Consider the following 25049-nt stretch of genomic DNA (forward strand, 5'->3'; position numbering starts at 1 on the left):
GTCGGTTGCTAAAACGAAATACCATAGACTGGGTGGCTATAAACTACAGTAATTTATTTCTCACAGTTTTGGAGGCTGAAAGTTGGAGATCAGGGTGCCAGAACGGCTGAGTTCTGGTGAGGACCTTCTTCTGGGTTGCACACTGTTTTCTCCTTGTATCCTCAGGGCAGACAAGGAGAGAACTCAATGGACTTTTATAAGGGCACTAATTCCATTATTCATGCAGGCTCCACTCTCATGACCTAATCACCTCGCAAACGTCCCACCTTCTAATACTATTATCTTGGGGGACAGAATCGCACATATAAATTTGTGGGATGGAGTACACATTCAGTCCATAACACATACCTCCATCCAATTGTTTGCTGGTAAAATCCGATTCAAAATTACATTGGAAATTTTAAAAAAACTACAAAAAAATCTGATCTTATGAACCTCCCTTAGAGTTTAGCTAATGGCTTTATGTATTCTTGTTGCTCCTTCCAAAAATAACAGACTCACAGCCCTTTCAAGTTATCCTACTTCATCTTACCATGTCATTTTTGCAGGAAAGTAATTAATAACCTTTTCTTAAAAGACATTTTCTCCAAGGCCTTTAAGAACCACCCAGAAGACGGGACCCGCAGCTCCCAGATGCTGGGATGGGGGCAGAATACGTACAGCTCCAGGTGAAGGTGTAGGTGGTGGAACGCAGCCCGGCGACAGGCGGACGGGGGCCCAGCCGACCCAGCGGGGGCGGGAGGTAGGAAGGGGCGTCCCCAGAGCTCGGCTTTAGGGCGAATCCCCAGCCTAGCTCCGCTTCCGTACTTGCTGAGGGGACGAGATGAAGAGGCAACAGGGAGAAAAAGAGAGGAAAAATAAAGGAGAGAGGGGCGAGAGGCACGGGAGAAGCGGCGACCGCCTTACCTCAGAGCCCGCAGGCCCGGGGGAGGGGCCCTCGGCGCCGCTGCGGACTCCAGCGCTCCGGGAGGGCAGGTTTTCGAGAGCGGCGGAGCAGGCAGGCTAGTGTCCCGGCGGGCTCGGGCTGTTTCCCCGTCGTCGCCGGCAAACAACCCCGGGGCGTGCCGGGTCACGCCTCAGCGCCCCGCCGCCACAGCGGGCCCGAGGGAGGGTTCGCGGCGCAGCGGCTCTCGGCCGGGGCGGGCCAACGGCGCTCAGGCCTGGGGCTTATTGTTCCAGGAAGTCGCTGGCGAAGTCGGGCCGGGTCCGCGGGCTGCGCACAGCCCCTCCCGCTCCTCCCGCTCCTCCCGCTCCGGCCTGAGGACAACCGGCAGCTGCCGGCGCGCCGACTGGCGGCGGACTCGCGGCGGGTGCGTGTCTCTTTAAGGGGCCGGGCCTGTGCTGCAGAGGGGAGGGCGGGGTTAGCGTCGCTCCCGGTGTGAGTGTGTGGGGGAGAGAGCGGCGGGCGGGCGCCGGAGGGAGGGAGCGAGCGAGCGAGCAAGCGACGCGGGCCGCCCCTGCCGCCGTCGCCGCCGCCGCCGCTGCCGCGGTCGGACCAGCGGCCTTCTCCCCTCCCCTCCCTCCCGTCGCCCTGCCGCGGGGAGGGGGCTCGCGTCGCCGTCTCTAGCCGCTCCCGATGAAGCAGCTGCCGCCGCAGCCGCCTCCGAAGATGGGGGATTTCTACGACCCCGAGCACCCGACCCCTGAGTAAGTATCAGCTCAGCGGCTTCCCGCTGCCTCGGCCGCCTCAGCGCAAGCCGAGGGCGGCGCGTCCTGACGGGTTGTGGCGCGGGGAGTAACGGGCCTGCGGTGGACTCGCGCAGGCGGCGTGGGGAGCAGGCCCGCAACGCCGCCACCGGCCCTTGTCCGGGCCGCCGCGGGCCGGAGGTGGGCCCGGCGTTGGCGCCGCTACTCGCGTCGCAGCGTCGGTTGGGCCGGGCCGGTGGGGGAGGGGCGGCGCGGCCTCTGCCGCCACCGCCGCGTCTGCACCGACCCGGCCGGCCCGAGGCTCGGCGGTCTCCTCCGGCTCCTCGCGGCCTGCGCGGACCGCGCTACAGACGAAGGGGCCGAGTCGGAGGAGCAGCCGGTGCCAGACTCGGCGAGAGGGCACCGGCGAGGGTAGGCCGCGAATCCCCGGGCTCGGGTGAAAGCCTGGCCCGTCGCCTGGCCTACCGGCGACGGCGGCTCCGACCGGAAGGGCCTAGCGTGCGTCTCTCGGCCCAAGGCGGCCGAGGGCCCCGCGCTGCACTCTAGGTTTTGATTTTTTTTCCCCCTGGAACGCGATCCTGGCCTGGTAGTGCTTCCGGCTTCATATTCTGCACCTTTGGCATTTCGGTTTTGTAATGGTGGTGAGGTTTGAGTGGCCCCAATGTTGAGGTGACACCGGGTTGGTTTTTCCGCCCGAAGGTGAAAGCATCCGCAGGGGCCATGCGTTCTCTACTAGATATGAGATTCGCACACTTTCGGACACTCTACTTCCTTGGTAGCAGCAATCTCTTACCCGAACGGATGACTTTCTACTCTTTTTGAAGACTTTGTTTAAAAAGCAAGAATCATTTTGAGGATTCTCTAAACAGACAGTGTTCTAGAAAACCGAAATATCGTTTTGCCCAACAGTATGTTTTCAGCCTAGGACATTTTTACATTTCTGTTGTGGGCTGTGTCTGCTACTGTATCTGATATCTCAAGAGAGCTTCCACTCCAGAGCCTGGATTCACTTCTTTTTCTGCATCCTCACAAGACTTGTTTTTAAAAAGCTATCCTTAAACTCCATTTGCTGGTGTTGGTTGAAGTTCTAGACCTACGAATATGACTCATTTCAAACTTAACAGTTGATAGGGATTTCAAATGAAATTCACTTTTATGACCAGAATGATTCCAAGAGATATGTTCTTTTGACACATTTTACCTTAGTTTTGGTGTGGCTCTTTATAGGCTTTTGGTTTGAGACTTGGAAAACCTCAAAAAAAAAAAAATTCTGTGTCATGATCCAATAAACGCTTATTGAGCACTTGTCCTGTCTAAAACAACATGCTAGCTCCTGAATGGGCTAAGTGGCTGCTTTCAGTTCCTTTTACCAGGTTGTTTGGTGAAGTCCAGAAGCTTTAAGTATCACATTCTTACACTTTTTGGGGGAAAACATAATTTTTCATACTACATGGGAAAATGGACTCAGAAGTGCATCTCTGATAGATGTGAATGTGGCGAGGAATCAAGAATGTTTTACTTTTTTATATAAGGTCTTGGAGTTTTATTTTCACTGCTTTTTGGCAGTGGAGATTTCTAATTCTAGCAGTGACTAAGTGCTAAAATACATGTGTGTATGTGTGTGTATTAACCTACTTGGAGTATGTAAAGAATTATAAAATGTTTTATTTCATAATACTCTAAGAATTGGAAGGGGTCTTGATAGGAGGCATCCTGAACGATATACCCTGTTTGACAGATGCCGGAATTGAAGTCTAGATAAGTGAAGTGACAGCAAATCCTATGAGGTAGTATGTATAAACTAGTTAGGGTTTGTAATATTGGAGAGAGAAAAGCGGTATAGTGGAGGGTTAAAGAACTTGGATTTCACAGTCAGGCAGACCTGTGTTTTGAACACTCGTTGAACCTTGAACAAGTGATTTGATCTCTCAAGTTTGAGTTTTCTAATCTTTGAAATAGGTGTCATAATGGAAGCAACCTCATAGGGCTTTTGGGAGAATCAAATGAGAATAACATATGGAAAGCAGTTGGCCCAGAGCATGGCACGGGTAAGTGCTTCTAGCTGGGGTCATCAAGGAACACTTAAGAGGATTTTAAGTCAAGCATGAAAAGATTAGGTGGGCTGGAGAGGTGGTGCCATGGCTGCAGGGGAGGAATGACCAAGTGACCTTTTTAGACTTCAGATAGTTTGAAATGCTTCTTAGACACATGAAGAAATGAAGCATGAAACTTAAACCCAGTTTGATTGAAGGAACAGTTGGAACCTGATGTTCTGTGTTTGCCTTCTACCAAGTATTTAATCAGACACAGCTGTAAGACCTGGCTTTTCCTGTGGCATATAGGATTGTGTTTCAGGTGAAAGTGGCTGTAATCACCTGAGTATCTGTGTGTTAGGTGTCTGCTGTTGGGCAGGCCCCAGGCCAGGTGTTGAGGGCACTACAAATTAGATCCAGTCAGAGTTTTCAAGGAATTCTTCTAATGAGAGACACAGGCAAGTAGTTTACAATGATAGAAGTGCTGTTCTTTAAATATATGCATGTTTACTTTGTGCCAAACATAGGCATACTAGAGGTGAGTGGTGTACGAAACAATTTTGCTTGTGTGGGCACCCCTCCTAGTGCGGGGTGAAAAACAATAAATAATAATGGAATGTTCAAAGATAAGTGCTTTGGAAAATGGAGCACGGTAAGGGGGATTCAGAATTTCTGGGGTAGATGTTGAAATTTAAAATGAGGTGAACTGGGTGAGCCTTCTTGAGAGTGATATTTAGGCAAAGACTTAAAAGGGAGAAAGTTAGCCTCGTTAACACTTGGGGAAAAAGCTTTCCAAGTAGAGGGAATAGTTTGTTCCAAGGTGCTGAGGCCGACCTAGTGAGTTCTGCTCAGTATGGCTAGAATGGAATGAACAAAAAAGTAATAGTACATATGTTGGGGTGGAGTACAGATTTCACAGGGCTTGGTAGAGGCTTTATAAGGACTTTGCCTGGAGTTTTCAACCAAGGAATGACATGATCTGCTTTCAGCTTCTGAAGGATCTCTCAGTTTGTAGGGGGGAACAACAGTAGAGGTAGGGAGACTTACCAATTTTAAGAAAGTTAGAAATCTGGGAGGGAGATGCTGGTGACTTGTATCAAGGTGGTAACAGGAGATAGAAATGGTTGAATTCTGGATATATTTTGAAGATCAAACCAGTACGATTTGTTGATAGATCAGATGTTGCATGTAAGAGAGGAGTCAAGGATGATTCCAAGAGTTTTGGTCTGAGCAGTGAGAAAGATGGGGTTGCCGTCAACTAAGATAGGGATGACTGTGAGAAAAGCAGGTTTGGGGAATAGATTAGGAGTTCAGTTTTAGATGTGGTAAGTTTGAGATGCCTTGTACACATTCTGTTGAATTGATATCCAAGTCTGGAATTTAGCGGGAAGGGTCTGGACTAGAGATAAACTTTGTTAGTCCATCAACTTAAGTAGTATTCAGAGCCACAAGACTGGATGAGATCACAAGAGATCCAGTGTAGAAAGAGAGAAGGACCCAGGATTGGTCCTTTTTTAAACTGCAGTGTTAAGAGGATTGATATAGTGGGCAGTGTTAACATGGATGGCATCCATAAACTTAGGGGGAAAATCACCTCTTCACTAACGTCTAACTAGAAGTTGGCATTCCTTTTAATTATTAATGTAAACAGCAAACTACAGTACTATTAACAGTACCTGTGATTTTACTACTAGTACAAATCACAGATATTATATTGTGATTATTGTAGATATCTCAAAATATTATTTATGTTCATCATTACATAGAAATTAAGTAAATAGATCCACCAGTAGATTGTTGAGAAGCATATATATACTACTGTATCATACATTTGAGTTTTTTATCCCCAAGGTAATTGGTCTCCTTTGTTTATTTCATATATTTAAAAATACTAAGCTGAGAAGGAATTTGCAGGCTTCATCAGACTGCAGAATGGTCCAAGGCACAAAAAATGTTAAACCCTTGAGCTCTGGATCCTAATTCCTGGTTTAGAATCTCACCTCTTTTACTTAATAGCATTATGAACCTGGGCAAATTTTGTAATGACTCTGTGCCTTAGTGTCCTTATATGTAAAGTCAGGATTCATAACAGTATTTTCTACAAAGGGTTTATGAGGATTTAAGAATTAGGACAGTGTTAACTCTTTTATTATTAGTATTGGATGGAAAGATGCAGCTAGAAAGAACAGTACTTTACAAGGCACCATGATATGAAAAGGATGGTGAATTTGGCAAAAATAAAGTTTATTAACTGGGAAAAAATACTTCAGCATGTCAAATAAAATATAAAGCAGTGAGGATAGTCCGTGTTCTCATAAAATTCTCATAATTCATCTAAGTTACAATGGGGATAGAGATGCCATAGGAAGCCAACTGAAAGAATAACGTGGTCACCAGATTCCACATATGGTCTGGACCTTTAGTAGCTTTGCAGGCAGTACATAATTCAGTTTTTGTTGTTTTATAAGAGAGAAATAGCTTTTGTAGTGATTGAGGTATGTTCTACGGGCCAGGGTACAGTCTTCGGTAGGTACATGGGAGGCCAAAATATTACTTGGAGGCTTTCCTGGTGATCACAGAAAGCCTGGTGGAACTATCCTAGTACTTAGGATAGAGTATACCTCTCCAGAATTCATGTCCCTCTTTGCTCTTGCCTTATCTAGATTTCAGGCCCCACCATTCTTCTACTGACACACTATGTCTTTAAAAAGGTATCAAGCAACTGTTGATACAGTTGTGTTTCCTAAGAAAATGTTCAAACTGCCAAGACATATCTTATCAATCATACTTTTCTAGTGTTAGTGGGACTTTTGTGTTTCAAATCTTCTCTGCCACTTTTCACTGTAGTGATTAATTGATTTAATCTATTCCCCTTTAAATTGAAATGCATTATGATTTACTCTTTAACAGATATTATAATTATTTTTCTTAACCCTGATATTTATTGTTGTTCTATGAGCATTGTCAGTTTTTTCAGAGAAGCTATAATAGTCATATGCTAGAATCAAAAGTTGACTAGCTTCATCATTTCTGTTAATTTTCCAGGATACTATAGAGCATCTTATTTTGTAATGCATTAAGGGCCATTATTGTAAGACCCTGAGAGACGTTTCATATTAGAAACTGAAACATTTACACCTAGCGTAACTGAAAGTCAGGTTTAGAATTCTTCCTTTTCCTTTCTGAGAGAGATCCACTCTCTAGAGGGAAGGAATCTTTTATTTTGAAAAAAAATTCAAACTTGCAGGGAAATTTTAAGAATAGTATAGTGAACTCCATATTTTCACCTAGATTGACCAGTAGTTGAAATTTCACCACATTTGCTTTATCTTTCTATATAAAAACATATAAACCTGTGTTTGTTTATTTTTGGCTGAACCATTTGAGAGTAAGGTGTAGGCACCATCACCCTTCACCGCTGAATAGTTCATAGTATTACCTAAGAATAAGCATTCTCTTAGATAACCAACGTGCAGTGATTAAATTTAGGCAATTTAACATTTATAATATTACACCTGATATATGTTCATATTTAAAGTGTGCCTGTTATCCCAATAGTGTCCTCTTTTTTCATTCTGGGATTACACATTGGATTTAATTGTCATGTCTCTTAGTCTTATTTATTCTGAGGATAGAGCTTTAAATTCAAGGTTTGAAGGCACTTTACTACTATTATCTCTTTGTACTAACCATCATGTGATATTTTGAAAACAATAACAATGTCTGGTAATAGTTTTGAAATGGCTTCTTTTTTTATTTTTATTTATTTATTTTTTGGCCACGCCGAGCGGCATGCTGGATCTTAGTTCCCTGACCAGGGTTCGAACCTGTGCCCCCTGCATGGAAGCGCAGAGTCTTAACCACTGGACCACGAGGGAAGCCCTGAAATGGTTTCTTTTTTTAATTACCAAAGCAATAAATGCTTATTGCGAAAGGGTAAGATAATACAGGTGTTTATAGAGGAAAAAGTAAAAATCCACCTTTAGCATCTCTTTCTGGCTCCATCTCTTCAAATCCCACATTCAAGAGGTAACCACTACTGACAATTTAGTGTATACCTTTCCAGACCTTTTGTTTTTGTCTACTACACATATTGTATCATCTACATACTTGCGTTTACGTATAAGATGTGCTTATCTTTTTTTAACAGGGAATATTCTATACTGTGGATGTCCTATGTTAAGTTACTTTGTTTTCTTACCATGTTAAGGAGTTTAAAAGGGCCTTAGGATATGTGCTGTGTGGAAAGTGTCTCCTCCCAAAGTATGTTTGGTAGTTTATGATGGTGTTTTTGCGATCCTCTTTATAGAGTTTGATTCCTATATTTCTCTCTTTCAAAATTTTATTTTTTTGTCCCTGCTTATTTCTGTTTGTCCTGTCTGGTGCTGATGGATTAAATAGCTTTATTCCTGCCCTTTGATTAGTTGGTTGCTTATTTTAAAAACTCAAGGTATTTAAGTATAGTCTCTTGAAAATGGTTGATTTGAAGCTAGCCAACAAAACTAGCCAACTGAAAATTCAATAGGTTTGGTTTTTTTTTCATAATGGGAATTATATTTGGAAGTGTACTTTCATGGATTAAAGTGAGAGGCAATTTTTGTCATTCTTGGTTACCATACACTAATCAGGTGTTGTATTTGAGTCCCTTAGCTTTAGAATTAATGTATAATGTCCTTTATGTTTAATTTGGTAGTTTTTTTTTTTTTTTTTAATCAAGCTCGATGGTTGCTTCAATATCTTTTCCAGCTGAGCAAATACTTTGGTCATTTAGATGGAGGTTTAAAGTTGGTGTGAATTCCTAAAGATGCTTTTTTATTTTAGAATGCCTTTTCTGTCTGATGCTAACGTCTCACAAGTGAAAATGTCCTTAAAATGGTGCGGGTATTGATAGGAATTTGATCGTGCTGGCAGGCTGCTACCAGGTCTGCTTATTGGGAGCACTGCTGTGAGCTTGTAAGAACCTGGAGCAAGTGGTGGTTTCTGACTGTAGCTCTTCCTGCTGCCCACTTCCTGCCAAGTACAGTTAGACTCTCTTTGGGAGGGCTGTATAGTAATCACCAATATTTGCTTCATGATTAGCTCTTTGGAGACTCATGGACTAACTTGTATTTTGAGTCTTTTGTGTGATATTTTGCTTCTTGGTGGATAGTTGTTAATTACATATGCTCTACTTTAGTAGGCAGAAGGTGCCATGTTTAAGATTTCTGTGAATTTTGTATGAATGTAAATTAGAGCTAACATTTTTCATAAATTGTATAGATGGATGCAAAAACCTTTTTTTGGAAGTCCATTTTTCTGAACCTGAGCACACAGACTATCTAAAATTGCCTGGTTAAATATATAGCTCTTCCATTAATTTCTCAATTCTAGTATCTATATCAACTCTAAAACATAAGCTACACATTTTATGGTACTGCTTCTGTGCTGAAAATTTAGTTAAGGATTATCTATAGTAAACAGTTGAATTTTGTTGAGGTACAATAAAACATTTTGTTAGAAATATGTGAAAATGTACTACTAAAGTTTTCCTCAAGGTCACCATCATAGGTATCTTATTTAAGCTTAAGTTTACTGTATCCATTAAAAAATTTAAAAATCTGTTATGGGTGTATTATTATTTAGGAAACCAATTGTATAAATTATGAGAAATATAGTATGGAGTTTTCTTGGCAGATTAACAGCAGTTTGACGAATTAATGTTAATAACTACATAGTAACAAATTGAAACAGTGGTAGTTGAGTATAAAACAAGTATTTCCCCAGTTATAGAATGCTCACGTGTGTTACAGAGAGACAGTGAGACTACCAAAAAATACTTGGTGCTCACCTTTCTTTGACTCCTTTTCTTTATTACTAGAGAAGATACTGATAGTATCAGAGGATATGAAATTGGAGCAGGAGTTGGAACCAATGATAGGACGTTTTTTTCAGTTGTACATATGCTAGCTGCAAAATTTGTTAGCTGTGTGCTTTTGTGAAATGTACTCATTGCTTAAGTATTTTCATTATTATTTTTTTCCATATAAGTATTTTAAAAGATGTATTTGTATACATGTGTATTTTTATAATTCTCCAACTTTTAAGATACTTTGGGTGGTTACTAATACACAGCATCAAGAAAGACTAACATTTCATTGGAGCCTGTCTGTCTTAGCATTTGTCCGTTCTCTTGCATGATCTAGACTTGTTGGTTCTGTTGCTAGGACCTAAGGGATTTTGTAGTTCTATGTACCAGAAAATCCAAGGACCATGATGAATATGTTTTAGAGACTTATTCTTTTAAATGGAGGAATCCCAGTGACTAGCAGCTGGGAACATAGTAGTATGTGCTTAGTATTGATAAATGTTTGAGTTGACCTGATCCTTCATAACTATCATTATTCTGTTTTCCTCATAGAGTGAGTAGCAGCATTAATAATAACTGACATTGAAAGACCATCTTAAATAACTATTAGATTAGGAGAGAGGAGGTCAGGGTACTGAGTGGTATGTATTGAGCTGATGAGAGTGATTGGTGCTCAAGACACTTTTTAGTCTTCTGTTGATCCTGGTGGAGACAAACTAATGAAAATTAGAGATCTCATGGTGGTGGTCTGAGAGAGATTATGACAGCTGCCTTTGCTGGGACAGTGTAGTGTGCTTTGTTACATCCCCCGTGCCCCCGCCCCAGTCTTTTTAGTTGTTTTATACTTGGGTGTTTTCCGGAATGGATAACCTATTTAAACTAGGCCTGTGTGCTTTTACTCTTGTTTGTCTTTTATTCAAATCCTTCAGCTCAACAGTTTCATTTATCTCTTTATGAATATTAGGGGCCAAAAGGAATTGAGGAAGCTTCAAATGCAGTGATAAATCAAGGGGTGTTTTTGGATATACCATAAAGCTGTGACATTGAAAAATGGTAGAAAACTTGGTACTCTAAAAATTGAGGCTTTTCTTGTTCTGTAGGATAGTTGATGCTTTTTTTTTAAGTGTAATTGCTTAGCTCTATAATCTTCTTTTTAAAAATTTTTTTATTGAAGTATAGTTGATTTACAATGTTGTGCCAATCTCTGCTGTACAGCAAAGTGACTCAGTTATACACATATAGATGTTCTCTTTTTTGTATTGTTTTCCATTATGGTTTATCCCAGGAGATTGGATATAGTTCCCTGTGCCTAGGACCTTGTTATTTATCCATTCTAAATGTAATAGTTTGCATCTACCAACCCCAAACTCCCAGTCCACCCCTCTCCTTCCCCCACTCCCCCTTGGCTACCACAAATCTGATCTTTATGTCTGTGAGTCTGTTTCTGTTTTGTAGATAAGTTCATTTGTGCCATATTTTATTACTATTTTTTTTTATTTTTTATTTTTTTGTGGTACGCGGGCCTCTCACTGTTGTGGCCTCTCCCGTTGCGGAGCACAGGCTCCGGACGCCCTGGCCCAGTGGCCATGGCTCACAGGCCCAGCTGCTCCGCGGCATGTGGGATCCTCCCAGACTGGGGCACAAACCCGTGTCCCCTGCATCGGCAGGTAGACTCTCAACCACTGCGCCACCAGGGAAGCCCTGTGCCATATTTTAGATTCCATATATAAGTGATATTATATGGTATTTGCCTTTCTCTTTCTGACTTACTTCACTTAGTATGATAGTCTCTAGGTCCATCCATGTTGTTAGGAATGGCATTAGTTCATTCTTTTTTATGGCTGAGTAGTATTCCATTGTGCATATGTATCGTATCTTCTTTATTCATTTCTCTGTCAGTGGACATTTAGGTGGTTTCTGTGTCTTGGCCACTGTGAATAGTGCTGCAATGAACATAGGGGTGCATATATCTTTTTGAATTATAGTTTTGTCTGGATATATGCCAAAGATTGGGATTGCTGGATCATATGGCAACTCTATTTTTAGCTTTTTGAGGAACCTCCATACTGTTTTCCACAGTGGCTGCACCAATTTACATTCCCACCAACAGTGTAGGAGGGTTCCCTTTTCTCCACACCAGCAGTTGTTGTTTGTAGACTTTTAAAGTTTTATTTATTTAATTAATTTATATTTTGCTGCGTTAGGTCTTCCTTGCTGTGTGTGCGCTTTCTTTAGTTGGCAGCGGGCAGGGGCTACTCTGTTGTGGTGCGCGGGCTTCTCATTGTGGTGGCTTCTCTTGTTGCAGAGCACAGGCTCTAGGCGCACGGCTCCAGAGTGCAGGCTCAGTAGTTTGTAGCACATGGGCTTAGTTGCTCCGCAGCATGTGGGATCTTCCTGGAACAGGGCTCCAACCTGTGTCCCCTCCATTAGCAGGCATATTCTTAACCACTGCACCACCAGGGAAGCCCTTACTTGTGGACTTTTTAATGATGGCCATTCTGACCGGTGTGAGGTGGTACTTCATTGTAGTTTTGATTTGCATTTCTCTAATAATTAGCAGTGTTGAGCATCTTTTCATGTGGCTATTGGCCATCAGTATGTCTTCTTTGGAGAAAAGTCTAGTTAGGTCTTCTGCCCATTTTTTGATTGGGTTGTTTGTTTTTTTGTTATTGAGTTGTATGACCTGTTTGTATAATTTGGAAATTAAGCCCTTTTCCATCACATCATTTGCAAATATTTTCTCCCAGTCTGTAGGTTGTCTTTTTGTTTATGGTTTCCTTTGCTGTGCAAAAGCTTAAAAGTTTGATTAGGTCCCATTTGTTTACTTTTGCTTTTGTTTCTATTGCCTTGGGAGACTGACCTAAGAAAACATTGCTAGGATTTATGTCAGAATGTTTTGCTTACTTTTTCTTCTTGGAATTTTATGGTGTCATGTCTTATATTTAAGTCTTTACGCTCCATGGCTGTGATTTTAAAGGGCATGGGAGCTAGTGCCTTCATTTTACAGAATAAGGAAGGAAAAGAAGGCCCAAAGAAGTTCACACTATGCTCCCTAGCTAGTTTAATGGTATACCACAACTTGAGCAAAGGTCTCTTCATTTACCAATTTGTCAAAGACTATCTTTTTAATGGTATTAAGAAATAATATTTGGAATAGCTGCCATTCATAATCAGCTGGATTTCTCTATATTCTGAGTTTTCCTAGAGGTCTTCTGGATTAGTTTTGAGGTGCTTATAATAGTTCAATTTGGAAGGTGCAGGTTGGTTGAGTTGGTTCTTTCATCTGACTTTGCAGATATGTATTCTAGAGGACTAGAGGCCTGGACATCATTTCAGCAAAAGGTACACTGGATATGTGGATTATCCAGGTCTGCCCCTTTGGCCAAGTGCCTTTAGTCTGAAATCTGCATTGGAAACACCTGCAAAGGAAACAATCTGCATTGGACAACTGGTTCTTGTGTGTGAGGAATTGCAGTCAGGCTGGTCTGGGATTTTGGAAAAAAGGTAGAAACTGGAATCAGTGCCAGGATGAAATGCATTAATGGGTCCATCCATACACATAGAAACTGTGACCAATAATAAGGAGCATATATATTCCTTCTTATTCTTCCAGCCTTTGATTCTTCCTCTAGCACATGCTATTACTGTCCAAGGAGAAATGTAGTTTATAGGGTCCTAATCATACTTAAACTAGAGTGTGGAAAGTGTGGGCTAGAAGCTGGAAGAAATGTCTTAATAAATGGCATGTGGTCTAACTAAACATATTGAAAATTTCTCAAAGCCCCAGGTAAAAAATGATTGTAGTGTATTTTCAGGAATCTGGGAAGGAAGAAAGAAATCCAAAAGATTTTTGGATGAGCACTGTGAAGCTTCTGGGAACCTTTTTGTTTGGTTTTGTTTTTTAAAGTCATAAGGTCTGTTTAATCCCCACACATTGCACTCTTCTGGAGGCATTGTTTTAAAGTGAAAGCCTGGCTTTCTGTTTTCCTTGGTCTGTTGGGTACGATAGGAGTGAAAGGAGTGAAGAATAGAACTTTATTAGCAGTTAAACCCTAACATACAGAAAGTGGACACTTTCTGTATATGCTTCAACTTAGCATTGTCTGCTACCCCAAAGTAGAAAAATAAATACGTACTTTCTCATTGCAGTGGCTTCTCTTGTTTTGGAGCACGGGCTCTAGGCACTCAATTATCAATTACTTAGAAAGTAAGGGGTTCCAAATAGAATAAAGACAATTCGTGCATGTTCTGGGTTAGTGTTTCTCAAACTGTCTGTGGTAAAAGACCAGGGTTTTTTTTTTTTTAATTAATTAATTAATTTTATTTATTTATTTTTGGCTGCGTTGGGTTTTCATTGCTGCGCGCGGGCTTTCTCTAGTTGTCGTGAGTGGGGGCTGTCTTCGTTGCCGTGCGCGGGCTTCTCATTGCAGTGGCTTTTCTTGTTGCGGAGCGTGGGCTTCCGTAGTTGTGGCTCGCGGGCTCTGGAGCGCAGGCTCAGTAGTTGTGGCGCATGGGCTTAGTTGCTCCGCAGCATCTGGGATCTTCCCGGACCAGGGCCCGAACCCGTGTACCCTGCATTGGCAGGTGGATTCCTAATCACTGCACCACCAGGGAAGCCCCATGTTTATTTTCTAGTAGTGAAGACTATTGTTAGAGAATGTTTCAAATATGTAATTCAGATAGCTCACAGTTCTTCTTTGTTGAGCACTATGTGGCAGGTGCTCCATGGAGGGTTTCACTTTTTATTTTTTAACTGAAGTGTAGTTGATTTACAGTATTGTGTTAGTTTCAGGTGTACAGCATAGTGATTTGGTTTTTTGCAGATTGTATTCCATTGTAGGTTATATTACAAGATGCTGGGTATAATTCCCTGTGCTGTACAGTCAATCCCTGTTGTTTATCTATTTTATGTATAGTAGTTTGTATCTGTTAATCCTATACTCATTTGTCCCCTCCCCACCTTGATAACCATAAATCTGTTTTCTGTGTCTGAGTCTCTGTTTTGTATAAAGATTCATTTGTATTATTTTTTAGATTGTACATATGATATCATATAGTATTTGTCTTTGTCTGATTTATTTCAGTAAGCATAATATTCTTTAGGTCCATCCACATTGCTACAAGTGGCAATATTTCATTCTTTTTTATGGCTGAGTAATACTCCACTGTATGTATATATCCCATTGTCTTAAGCCAGTCTTCTGTTGATGGCACTTGGGTTGCTTCCATGTCTTAGCTATTGTAAATAGTGCTGGTATGAACATTGGTGTATATGTATCTTTTTGAATTAGAGTTTTCATTTTTTCCGGATATATGCCCAGGAGTGGAATTGCTGGATCATACTGTAGTTCTATTTTAGTTTTTTAAGGAACCTCTATACTGTTTTCCATAGTGGCTGCACGAAGTTACTTTCCCACCAACAGTGTATAAGGGTTCCCTTTACATCCTCTCTAACATTATTTGTAGACTTTTTGATGATGGGCATTCAGCCCTGTTTGAAGTGATAACCTTATTGTGCTTTTGATTTGCATTTCTCTAATAATTAGCAATGTTGAGCATCTTTTCATGTACCTGTTAGCCATCTGTATGTCTTTTTTGGGGGAAAATGTCTGTATTTAGGTCTTCTGCCCATATTTTGATTGGGTTTTTTCTGATACTGAGTTGTATAAGCTGTTTGTATGTTTTGAATATTAGCCCCTTGTCCGTTGCATTGTTTGCAGATATTTTCTGTACGGAGGGTTTTAAATAGATATTCTCTGCTCATCATCTTTGAAGTAATTACAGTACTACTATCTCAGTTTTATAGATAATCTGTTTGGCCACCATTTCTCTTAGCATCTTAGGTTAAAAAGTGTTAAAAAGTATTGGAGTTGGTTTTCAAATCCAGTTTGACTGACTTTTCAAGCTTTTGCTCTTATATATTACTCTGTTATGCCTCCTCATCAGGTGTTTTGAAAACATATAATGAGGGAGAAAAGGAATTGGATGGAGCATGCCTTCTGGACATAAGGCCCTAGAACAGAAAACTCTGGCTGAACCATATACTGGTTAGTGTTTACATAGTGTCAGCTTTGATTTTCAGTGCTGTCATCGATGTAGATGGTAGGCATGAAAACCAGCTGCCTAGTTCAACTTCTGGGTATGGTATTAGTTACTGTTGTTAATTCTAAGTCATAGTCCTGTCATAGTCCTTTTATCATTTTATTTTACCCTTTGTTGTTTCTCTGTGAGGTGTGCATCTACCTTGTCAACTTGCAGTATTTCTTTGTCATAGAGCATAGGATTTGACCTCTTACAGTGAGTTGTTTATGTCACTTACTGCCCCTCTGTGATGGCGGGAATATTTTAGAGTGGCTAGGGACTTGACGGCTATGGCTGTAGATGAGCTACATTTTCTAAATTGTAATATAGTATAACTTGACATTTGAGAAACAAAACAAAAAACCCATGGTGTAGAAGTTCTGATATAATTCTATTTTATGGAATAGCTAGCTTTATTATCATTATACATTATTATTATTATATAGTATTTATCTGGAATTTGGTATCTGGAAGTGGAAATTGCATCCAGACTTCTCATTTGCAAAATGATGTACAAAATACTCTATTGTTCTTAGGTTTACCTTGAGAACTCAAAAGATAATTTTCACACGAAATGAAAATTTAGCACAGTGGTGCCTTATCCAGAGAGATGGCAGATGGGTGGAAAATGGATTCAAATATTCAGAATATTAATATTCTCCTTCCCAAACACAAAACAGTTTTATATTTACCATTGCTGAGTTTTTTGTTTTTTGTTTTTAAAGTCTCTCACCTTGAGTCTTTTCAAATAAAATGACTCTAAAGTAGGGACTTCCCTGGTGGTCCAGTGGCTAAGGTTCCACGCTCCCAATGCAGGGGGCCCAGGTTCAATCCCTGGTCAGGGAACTAGGTCCCACCTGCTGCATCTAAGAGTTCACATGCTGCAACTACAGATCCCACATGCCACAACTAGGACCTGGAGCAGCCAAATAAATAAATAAATATATTTTTTTAAATGACTGTAAAGTAGAATTATGTATTGATGTTATTTGGCAAAAGTTAATTTATGGAAAATACTTCCCATCATAGCATAATGTTTACTATGGTTACATATTTATGATTTTTTGGGGGGGGTTATTGTTGGGGAGTTAAATTCTTACAACCATAGAGATAAATGCTAAATCAATTGGGTGAATCCTGGTGATTACTTTTGCTTGGGTCAGGGGATTAATGCTTAGCCACAACCTGGTAAATGGGCCCTGATTGTGGGTAAGTGGGTGATTGGATACTAAAAGGAATACATATCTTTTGCCAGCATACTTCTCTGCTTGCTGCATGTGCACACATGGTCTCCTGTTGTTTACTTGTTTGGAGATTTGTTATCCTCTTTCATATTGCAATTAAACATTAGAATTTTTTTATTATGGAAAATTTCAAACATTCATACAAGAGAGAATGGTATAATGAATACCCTTGCCCCTGCCCAGTGTACTCATCCAGCTTCAACAGTTACTAACGTTTTGCCATTCTGGTTTCATCTGTCCCCTACTTTTTTGTTGTTGTTACTGGAATATTTTAAAGCATGCCAGATATTCTCTCATTTCATACTTTAATATATAGAAATAAGAGAAGCTTTAAAAATAACCACAATGCCATTATCATATCTAGTGCAATAGGCAGGAAATATTTAATGTTATTTAGTACATCATCCCTGTTCATTCTTTTTAAAAAAATAGTTATGTAATTTTTTTAAAGAATTAAAAAAATATTTATTTAGTTGCATTAGGTCTTAGTTGTGGCACACGGTATCTTCGTTGCTGCATGCAGGATCTTTCATTGTGGCGCGTGGGCTCCACAGAGCGCTGGCTTAGTAGTTGTGGCACAAGGGCCCAGTTGCTCTGCAGCATGTGGGGTCCGAGTTCCCTGGCCAGGGATCGAACGTCCCTGCTTTGGAAGGTGGATTCTTAACCACTGGACCACCAGGGAAGTCCCATTATGAGATTACTAGATCTCAAATCTCTCTTAATCTGTGATAGTCTCCTTATATGTTTGCTATATATATTTTTTGAGACTGGTAGTTACATCAGACCCCTCACCCCCACGACTGCCAGTAGTTTATCAGTTACCTATTGCATCATATGTGGGGGTCACATACCCTGTTGTCTTACTCTTAGTGATGCCAGAATTAATCAGTGGATTCTGGTCTAGTCACTCTGATCCATTCATTACAAAGTTCCTCATCAAACTTTAATCTACTGGGTTTTTGCTACCATTGATGATTGTTGCATTTATTATCTAGAATTCTGCTATAAAGTACAGCTATTACTCACCATCTGTTTGATTGCCCTGAAACACAGACACATGATCATCAGGACTCTAGTTTGAACACTTCTGTTACTCTTTATTTCATGATACAGCCCCTTCTGTTAGGCAGATACATTGACTATTATACTGAATCAAAATACATTTCTCTGAAACTTTTTACCCTTTTCTCCCAGTTTTGTGTAATAGCTAATAAATATTTGACTTAAAGAGCAAGGGCTCTGCAGTCAAACAGCCTGAATAATTGGCTCTGCCACTTTGCCAACTATAACTGTAGGTTTCTTCATTTGTAAAAGTGGGAATACAAATACGTAGTATACCCTTCTTAGGTTTGAGGATCAGATGAGCTAGATGTATGTAAAGCATTTAACAAAGTACCTGAAAAATATTCTATTAGCTACTTGTAATGGTGATGGTGGTCTAATAATGGGGCTATAAGACAGTAGTATACATAATGTAATGAGGTTACTGAGAACTACCTTCAGCTCTTTCTGCTGTGATTTATTGACTAGTAGTAAAAATGAATTTCAGCATTTATGCATTCTGAGTTTTGAAGGTTATTTGGTAATGGATATCCCCTCTCCTACAATTTGCTAATGAGGAAAATAAAACAGATAATTTAAGAGATTTAACTCAAAGTAATAAATAAAAGTAGTGAAACTCATTTGTATGTAACAAGCCCTAAAATGTTCAAATTAGATCCCCATGCAGCCTAATTATGGGTTTTGGAGAACAAATTGCTTGAACAGGAGAACATAATTCACTTCATTCAAGTGTTCCTGAAAGCTGATTTGGAAGACAAATTTAGAAACAGATTTCAGGTATATATAGTTGTTAACATTCGGGATCATATTCTTGCCTTTCCTCACTGACTAGGAACTGTACAGCGAAACATTCGAGATCAGCTGTGTTTGTTTACAAAGTGATTTCTTGTTTAAAGAAAATAGCTTTACTTAATATCTATATAGACATTCGGCATTAAAGTTGCAACTGTTTGGGGGTATAAGAGTAGTTGATGAGTATGACTTGGGGGAGAGAAGTGCTGTTTTGACCTATATCAGAGATAGCTTTTTTTTTTTTTTTTGGCAGTACGTGGGCCTCTCACTGTTGTGGCCTCTCCCGTTGCGGAGCATAAATATTTACAATTGTTATATCTTCTTCTTGGATCGATCCCTTGATCATTATGTAGTGTCCTTCTTTGTCTCTTGTAATAGTCTTTATTTTAAAGTCTATTTTGTCTGATATGAGAATTGCTACTCCAGCTTTCTTTTGGTTTCCATTTGCATGGAATATCTTTTTCCATCCCCTCACTTTCAGTCTGTATGTGTCTCTAGGTGTGAAGTTGGTCTCTTGTAGACAGCATATATGTGGGTCTTGTTTTTGTATCCATTCAGCCAGTCTGTGTCTTTTGGTGGGAGCATTTAATCCATTTACATTTAAGGTAATTGTCAATATGTATGGTCCTATTCCCATTTTCTTAATTGTTTTGGGTTTGTTATTGTAGGTCTTTTCCTTCTCTTGTGTTTCTTGCCTAGAGAAGATCCTTTAACATTTGTTGTAAAGCTGGTATGGTGGTGCTGAACTCTCTCAGCTTTTGCTTGTCTGTAAAGGTTTTAATTTCTCCATCAAATCTGAATGAGATCCTTGCTGGGTAGAGAAATCTTGGTTGTAGGTTTTTCTCCTTCATCACTTTAAATATGTCCTGCCAGTCTCTTCTGGCTTGCAGAGTTTCTGCTGAAAGATCAGCTGTTAACCTTATGGGGATTCCCTTGTGTGTTATTTGTTGTTTTTCCCTTGCTGCTTTTAACATGTTTTCTTTGTATTTAATATTTGACAGTTTGATTAATTAATATGTGTCTTGGCGTGTTTCTCCTTGGATTTATCCTGTATGGTACTTTCTGTGCTTCGTGGACTTGATTAACTATTTCCTTTTCCATATTAGGGAAGTTTTCAGCTATAATCTCTTCAAATATTTTCTCAGTCCCTTTTTTTTTCTCTTCTTCTGGAACCCCTATAATTCGAATGTTGGTGCGTTTAATGTTGTCCCCGATGTCTCTGAGACGGTCCTCACTTCTTTTCATTCTTTTTTCTTTATTCTGCTCTGCAGTAGTTATTTCCACTGTTTATCTTCCAGGTCACTTATCCGTTCTTCTGCCTAGTTATTCTGCTGTTGACCCCTTCTAGAGTATTTTTAATTTCATTTATTGTGTTTTTCATCATTGCTTGTTTCATCTTTAGTTCTTCTAGGTCCTTGTTAAATGTTTCTTGCGTTTTTTCTATTTCCAAGATTTTGGATCATCTTTGCTATCATTATTCTGAATCCTTTTTCAGGTAGACTGCCTATTTCCTCTTCATTTGTTAGGTCTGGTGGGTTTTTATCTTGCTCCTTCGTCTGCTGTGTGTTTTTCTGTCTTCTCATTTTGCTTATCTTACTGTGTTTGGGGTCTCCTTTTTGCAGGCTGCAGGTTCGTAGTTCCCGTTGTTTTTGGTGTCTGTCCCCGGTGGCTAAAGTTGGTTCAGTGGGTTGTGTAGGCTTCCTGGTGGAAGGGACTAGTGCCTGTGTTCTGGTGGATGAGGCTGGATCTTGTCCTTTCTGGTGGGCAGGTCCACGTCTGGTGGTGTGTTTTGGGGTGTCTGTGGACTTATTATGAATTTAGGCAGCCTCTCTGCTAATGGGTGGGGTTGTGTTTCTGTCTTGGCTAGTTGTTTGGCATAGGGTGTCCAGCACTGTAGCTTGCTGGTCGTTGAGCAAAGCTGGATGTTGGTGTTGAGATGGAGATCTCTGGGAGATTTTCGCCATTTGATATTGTGTGGAGCTGGGAGGGGTCTGTTGTGGACCAGGTGTCCTGAAGTTGGTTCTCCCACCTCAGAGGCACAGCACTGACTCCTGGCCGCAGAGCCAAGAGCCTTTCATCCACATGGCTTAGGATAAAAGGGAGAAAAAGTAGGGAGAAAAAAGTAGAAAGAAAGGAAGGAAGGAAGAGAGAAAGAAAGAAAGGATGATAAAAGAACATAAAATAAAGTTATTTAAAATAAAAATAATTATTAAGAAAAAAGTTATTTTAAGTAAAAAAACACAAAAACGGACAGATAGAACCCTAGGACCAATGGAGAGAAGCAAAGCTATACAGACAGAATCTCACCCAGAAGCATACACATACACACTCACAAAAAGAGGGAAAGGGGAAAAAATAATAAATCTTGCTCTCAAAGTCCACCTCTTCAATTTGGGATGATTCGTTGTCTATTCAGGTATTCCACAGATGCAGCGTACATCGAGTTGATTGTGGAGATTTAATCCTCTGCTCCTGAGCCTGCTGGGAGAGATTTCCCTTTCTCTTCTTTGTTCGCACAGCTCCCGGGGTTCAGCTTTGGATGTGGCCCCCGCCTCTGCGTGTAGGTCGCCGGAGGGCGTCTGTTCTTTCCTCAGACAGGACGGGGTTAAAGGAGCCGCTGATTCGGGGGCTCTGGCTCTCTCAGGCCAGGGGGGGAGGGAGGGGCACGATGCGGGGTGAGCCTGCGGCGGCAGAAGCAGGTGACGTCGCACCAGCCTGAGGCGCGCCGTGCGTTCTCCCGGGGAAGTTGTCCTGGATCCCGGGACCCTGGCAGTGGCGGGCTGTACAGGCTCCCTGGAAGGCAGGTGGGGATAGTGACCTGTGCTCGCACACAGGCTTCTTGGTGGCGGCAGCAGCAGCCTTAGCGTCTCATGGCCCGTCTCTGGGGTCCCCGCTGTTAGCCTTGGCTCGCGCCCGTCTCTGGAACTCCTTTAAGCAGTGCTCTTAACCCCCTCGTCCTCACGCACCAGGAAGCAAAGAAGGGAAGAAAAAGTCTCTTGCCCTCTTAGGCAGGTCCAGACTTTCTCCCCCCCGCCCCGCGCCGGACTCTCTCCCGGCTAGGGTGCACTAACCCCTTCAGGCTGTGTTCATGCCGCCAGTCCTCTCCCTGCGCTCCAACCGAAGCCGAGCCTCAGCTCCCAGCCCCGCCCACCCCAGCGGGTGAGCAGATAAGCCTCTCGGGCTAATGAGTGCGGGTCGGCACCAATCCTCTGTGCGGAATCTCTCCGCTTTGCCCTCCGCACCCCTGTTGCTGTGCTCTCCGTCGCAGCACCGAAGCTTCCCACCTCCGCCACCACGCAGTCTCCGCCCGCGAAGGGGCTTCCTAGTGTGTGGAAACCTTTCCTCCTTCACAGCTCCCTCCCATTGGTGCAAATCCCATCCCTATTCTTTTGTCTCTGTTTATTCTTTCTTGGCCCTACCCAGGTACGTGGGGAGTTTCTTGCCTTTTGGGAGGTCTGAGGTCTTCTGCCAGCGTTCAGTAAGGTGTTCTGTAGGAGTTGTTTCCACGTGTAGATGTATTTCTGATGTATCTGCTAGTGTTGGAGGGTCTCCCTGCAGAGGCGGTGGGTGCTGTGGCTCACTGTGAGGGACAAGGACCCTGGCAGCAGAAGTTCTGGAAAGTATTCCTTGGTGTGAGCCCTCCCAGAGTCAAAAGTAATGTATTTGCTCATATATGCACACAATTTTTAGAAGGATGTACGAACTTAACAATGGTTGCCACTACATAGAGAGATCTAATTTTAGTTGTATATCTTTTTGTATTACACAGTTCCCCCTGCGTACATGTGTTACTTTTTCAAATAGAAAAGGAAAACTAGTTTAAAATGTTCTAAATTAAAATGAGGTAAAATCTGTCATTCTATACTTCTCTTGGTCATAGGTCCAAGTTTTGGAATTGAGCAAAATAAGACCTATTTTATCTTGGAAGTTTTCTGATATTTTGAAATAAATCACTAAGGATCTGTAAATCAAGGGTCCCCAACGCCTGGTCCAAGGACCGGTAGCGGTCCACAGCCTATTAGGAACCGGACTGCACAGCAGGAGGTGAGCGGTGGGCCAGCGAGCAAAGCTTCATCTGCCGCTCCCCATCACTCGCATTACTGCATGAACCACCCCCCCACCCACACCACAGTCCGTGGAAAAATTGTCTTCCATGAAACTGGTACCCAAAAGGTTGGGGACCACTGCTTTAAATTGTCTTTTATCCACAGTAAATAAAAATACTTCCGTTTTAACTATAAACATTTTCTGTGTAACATGGTATCTAGAATAGATTCTTACTATCCAACTTGTTTACGTTTATAAATATTGTTGATATGGCCAAATATCTCTCATTATACCAGGCCCTCCCTTTGGAAACTTACTTATGTTCTAGCCTGAGAAGTTGGTTGGTTGTTGATTTAAATAATCATGTCATTCTTTGGTTCTTTGAGATTGCTATGACTAAAAGTCTTAAATTAAGTGTTTTCCCACGTGTGTCCTGTGACCTAATAGAGATTTGTCTCTGCGTTGACATGGATTAGTCAGAATTCTTTATAGTTCTTCAGTAAGCTGCAGATCTGCATACTGTACGTTTTTGACAGAAAACTGGCTGCGGTATTCCTCTGGTTTTTCTTCTGTAGTAGCTTTTCAAAAGAAGAAATAAGGCACTCTAGCACAATCCCATGCTGGAGACTTAAATGCCTGTTTTCGCATGCCTCATTTTTTATGGCAGGGGCACAGGAGGCTCAGTACTCTTACCTGTGGCTTCCATACCCTTGTTCCAACAACTTTCCTTCAAAAACCCTATTCTTTGCTCTTGACATTATATTATTTACCAAAGCAAGTGTTCTTTTTTTAAAAAGAAAATAAATTTATTTATTTATTTTTTATTTTTGGGTGCGTTGTGTCTTTGTTGCTGCACGCGGGCTTTCTCTAGTTGCAGCGAGTGGGGGCTACTCTTCGTTATGGTGTGTGGGCTTCTCATTGTGGTGGCTTCCCTTGTTGTGGAGCACGGTCTCTAGGCACGCGGGCTTCAGTAGTTATGGCTTGCGGGCTCTAGAGCGCAGGCTCAGTAGTTGTGGCGCGTGGGCATAGTTTCTCCATTGCATGTGGGATCTTCCTCAACTCAGGATTGAACCCGTGTCCCCTGCATTGGCAGGCGGATTCTTAACCACTGCGCCACAAGGGAAGTCCCCGCAAGTGTTCTTTTATTAGAAACATTTGTGGCTGATTCTTGCTATTGATTATGGCCTCACAATTTCATTAATATCTTTAAAAAGGGCTTGTCCTCTTATTGCTGTGGCAGTCTACTCACCTGGCCACACCTAGGTATTATCTTCTGAAGGGTACTCCAACTCTGAAATATTAGTCTGACCATAATGTCCAATTCCTTCACGATACCCTTCTACTTCTCTTTCTGGTTTCCAACCAAATCTACTCTTTGAAGTTGCTGCTATCTTGTCCCCTACCCTGTTCCTTCAGTTTTTCAGCTTCCTTCAGATTTTACTCCTATTCTATTATCTGTGGATCATTCTTGGGAATGCCTTCAATTCTCTCAGCCCCTTGCCGCCTTCTACCTCTCTTGTCCCACCCAACTTGATAGAGTAACTCATCAGTTTGTCCTCATTGCTTCTAGATAGCCTAATGCTGCAAGGGGAAAGTAACATAAGTGTGCCAATGACTCTGATTATAAATTAGTAATTTCCAACTTGGGGCAGCAACATTGAAGATTATAGTCTGCTTCCATTTTTGTTCCCCACACTTGAATTTTCCAAGTCTTTTACCTTGTCCCTGCCCCTAACTTTCAACTATGATGTCAGAGAGAAATAACAGGCCAAAAGGAATATTCTTGCTTTATTTTGAAACTTAACTATGTCTTTACTCCTCTGTATCCCCTTCTCTCAAGATCATTCCCTCCTGCATCTGTTGCAGTGATTCATTTTTTTCCTTTGATCTAAACACAGTCGTTTGCTCACCTGCTGTAATTTATGATGGGGCGGGGGGAAGCAAGGTACAGAATGGCTTGTATGGTATGAATTACTGTACTCAAAAAGAAAAACAAAAATCTCTGTTTAAACGCCCTCCCCACACACAAAAGAAGTGTTAGAAGGCTCTGTATACCAAGGTGTTTGCAGGCAGTTGTCTCTGGATGGGTTGGATTGTGGACTTTTCTTTTTGCTTGTGTGTAATTTGATTTCTATTAACATGAAATGATTTTAAGATGAGAAAAATTGGATATTTTCCCCCATATTTTCTGTATGTGCTTATATTGTTTTTATTATAAATTTATTTTTAAAATATTTATTTATTTATTTGGCTGCACTGGTCTTTGTTGCGGCCATGCAGGGTCTTTGTTGAGGCATG

The 25049-nt window shown here is 41.4% G+C and overlaps 1 protein-coding gene across 3 annotated transcripts in view; it reads left to right on the forward strand.

The window, feature by feature from the left end:
* The first annotated feature begins 707 nt into the window (after positions 1 to 707).
* The window catches only part of SETD2 (SET domain containing 2, histone lysine methyltransferase), a 109488-nt gene continuing 85146 nt past the window's right edge, over positions 708 to 25049 (forward strand). For 2 of the 3 annotated variants that reach the window (XR_004352066.1, XR_004352067.1), the window contains exon 1: positions 708 to 1647. Coding sequence is in view for 1 of the 3 variants with exons in the window: in XM_032647549.1 (XP_032503440.1) it covers positions 1577 to 1647 (71 nt within the window). In the remaining 2 variants the exon portion in view is untranslated. The remainder of the gene's footprint in view (positions 1648 to 25049) is intronic. The other variant, XM_032647549.1, reaches the window with a different exon arrangement.

This window comes from Phocoena sinus, chromosome 11 (assembly GCF_008692025.1).
Source record: "Phocoena sinus isolate mPhoSin1 chromosome 11, mPhoSin1.pri, whole genome shotgun sequence".
Classification (NCBI taxonomy): Eukaryota; Metazoa; Chordata; class Mammalia; order Artiodactyla; family Phocoenidae; genus Phocoena; species Phocoena sinus.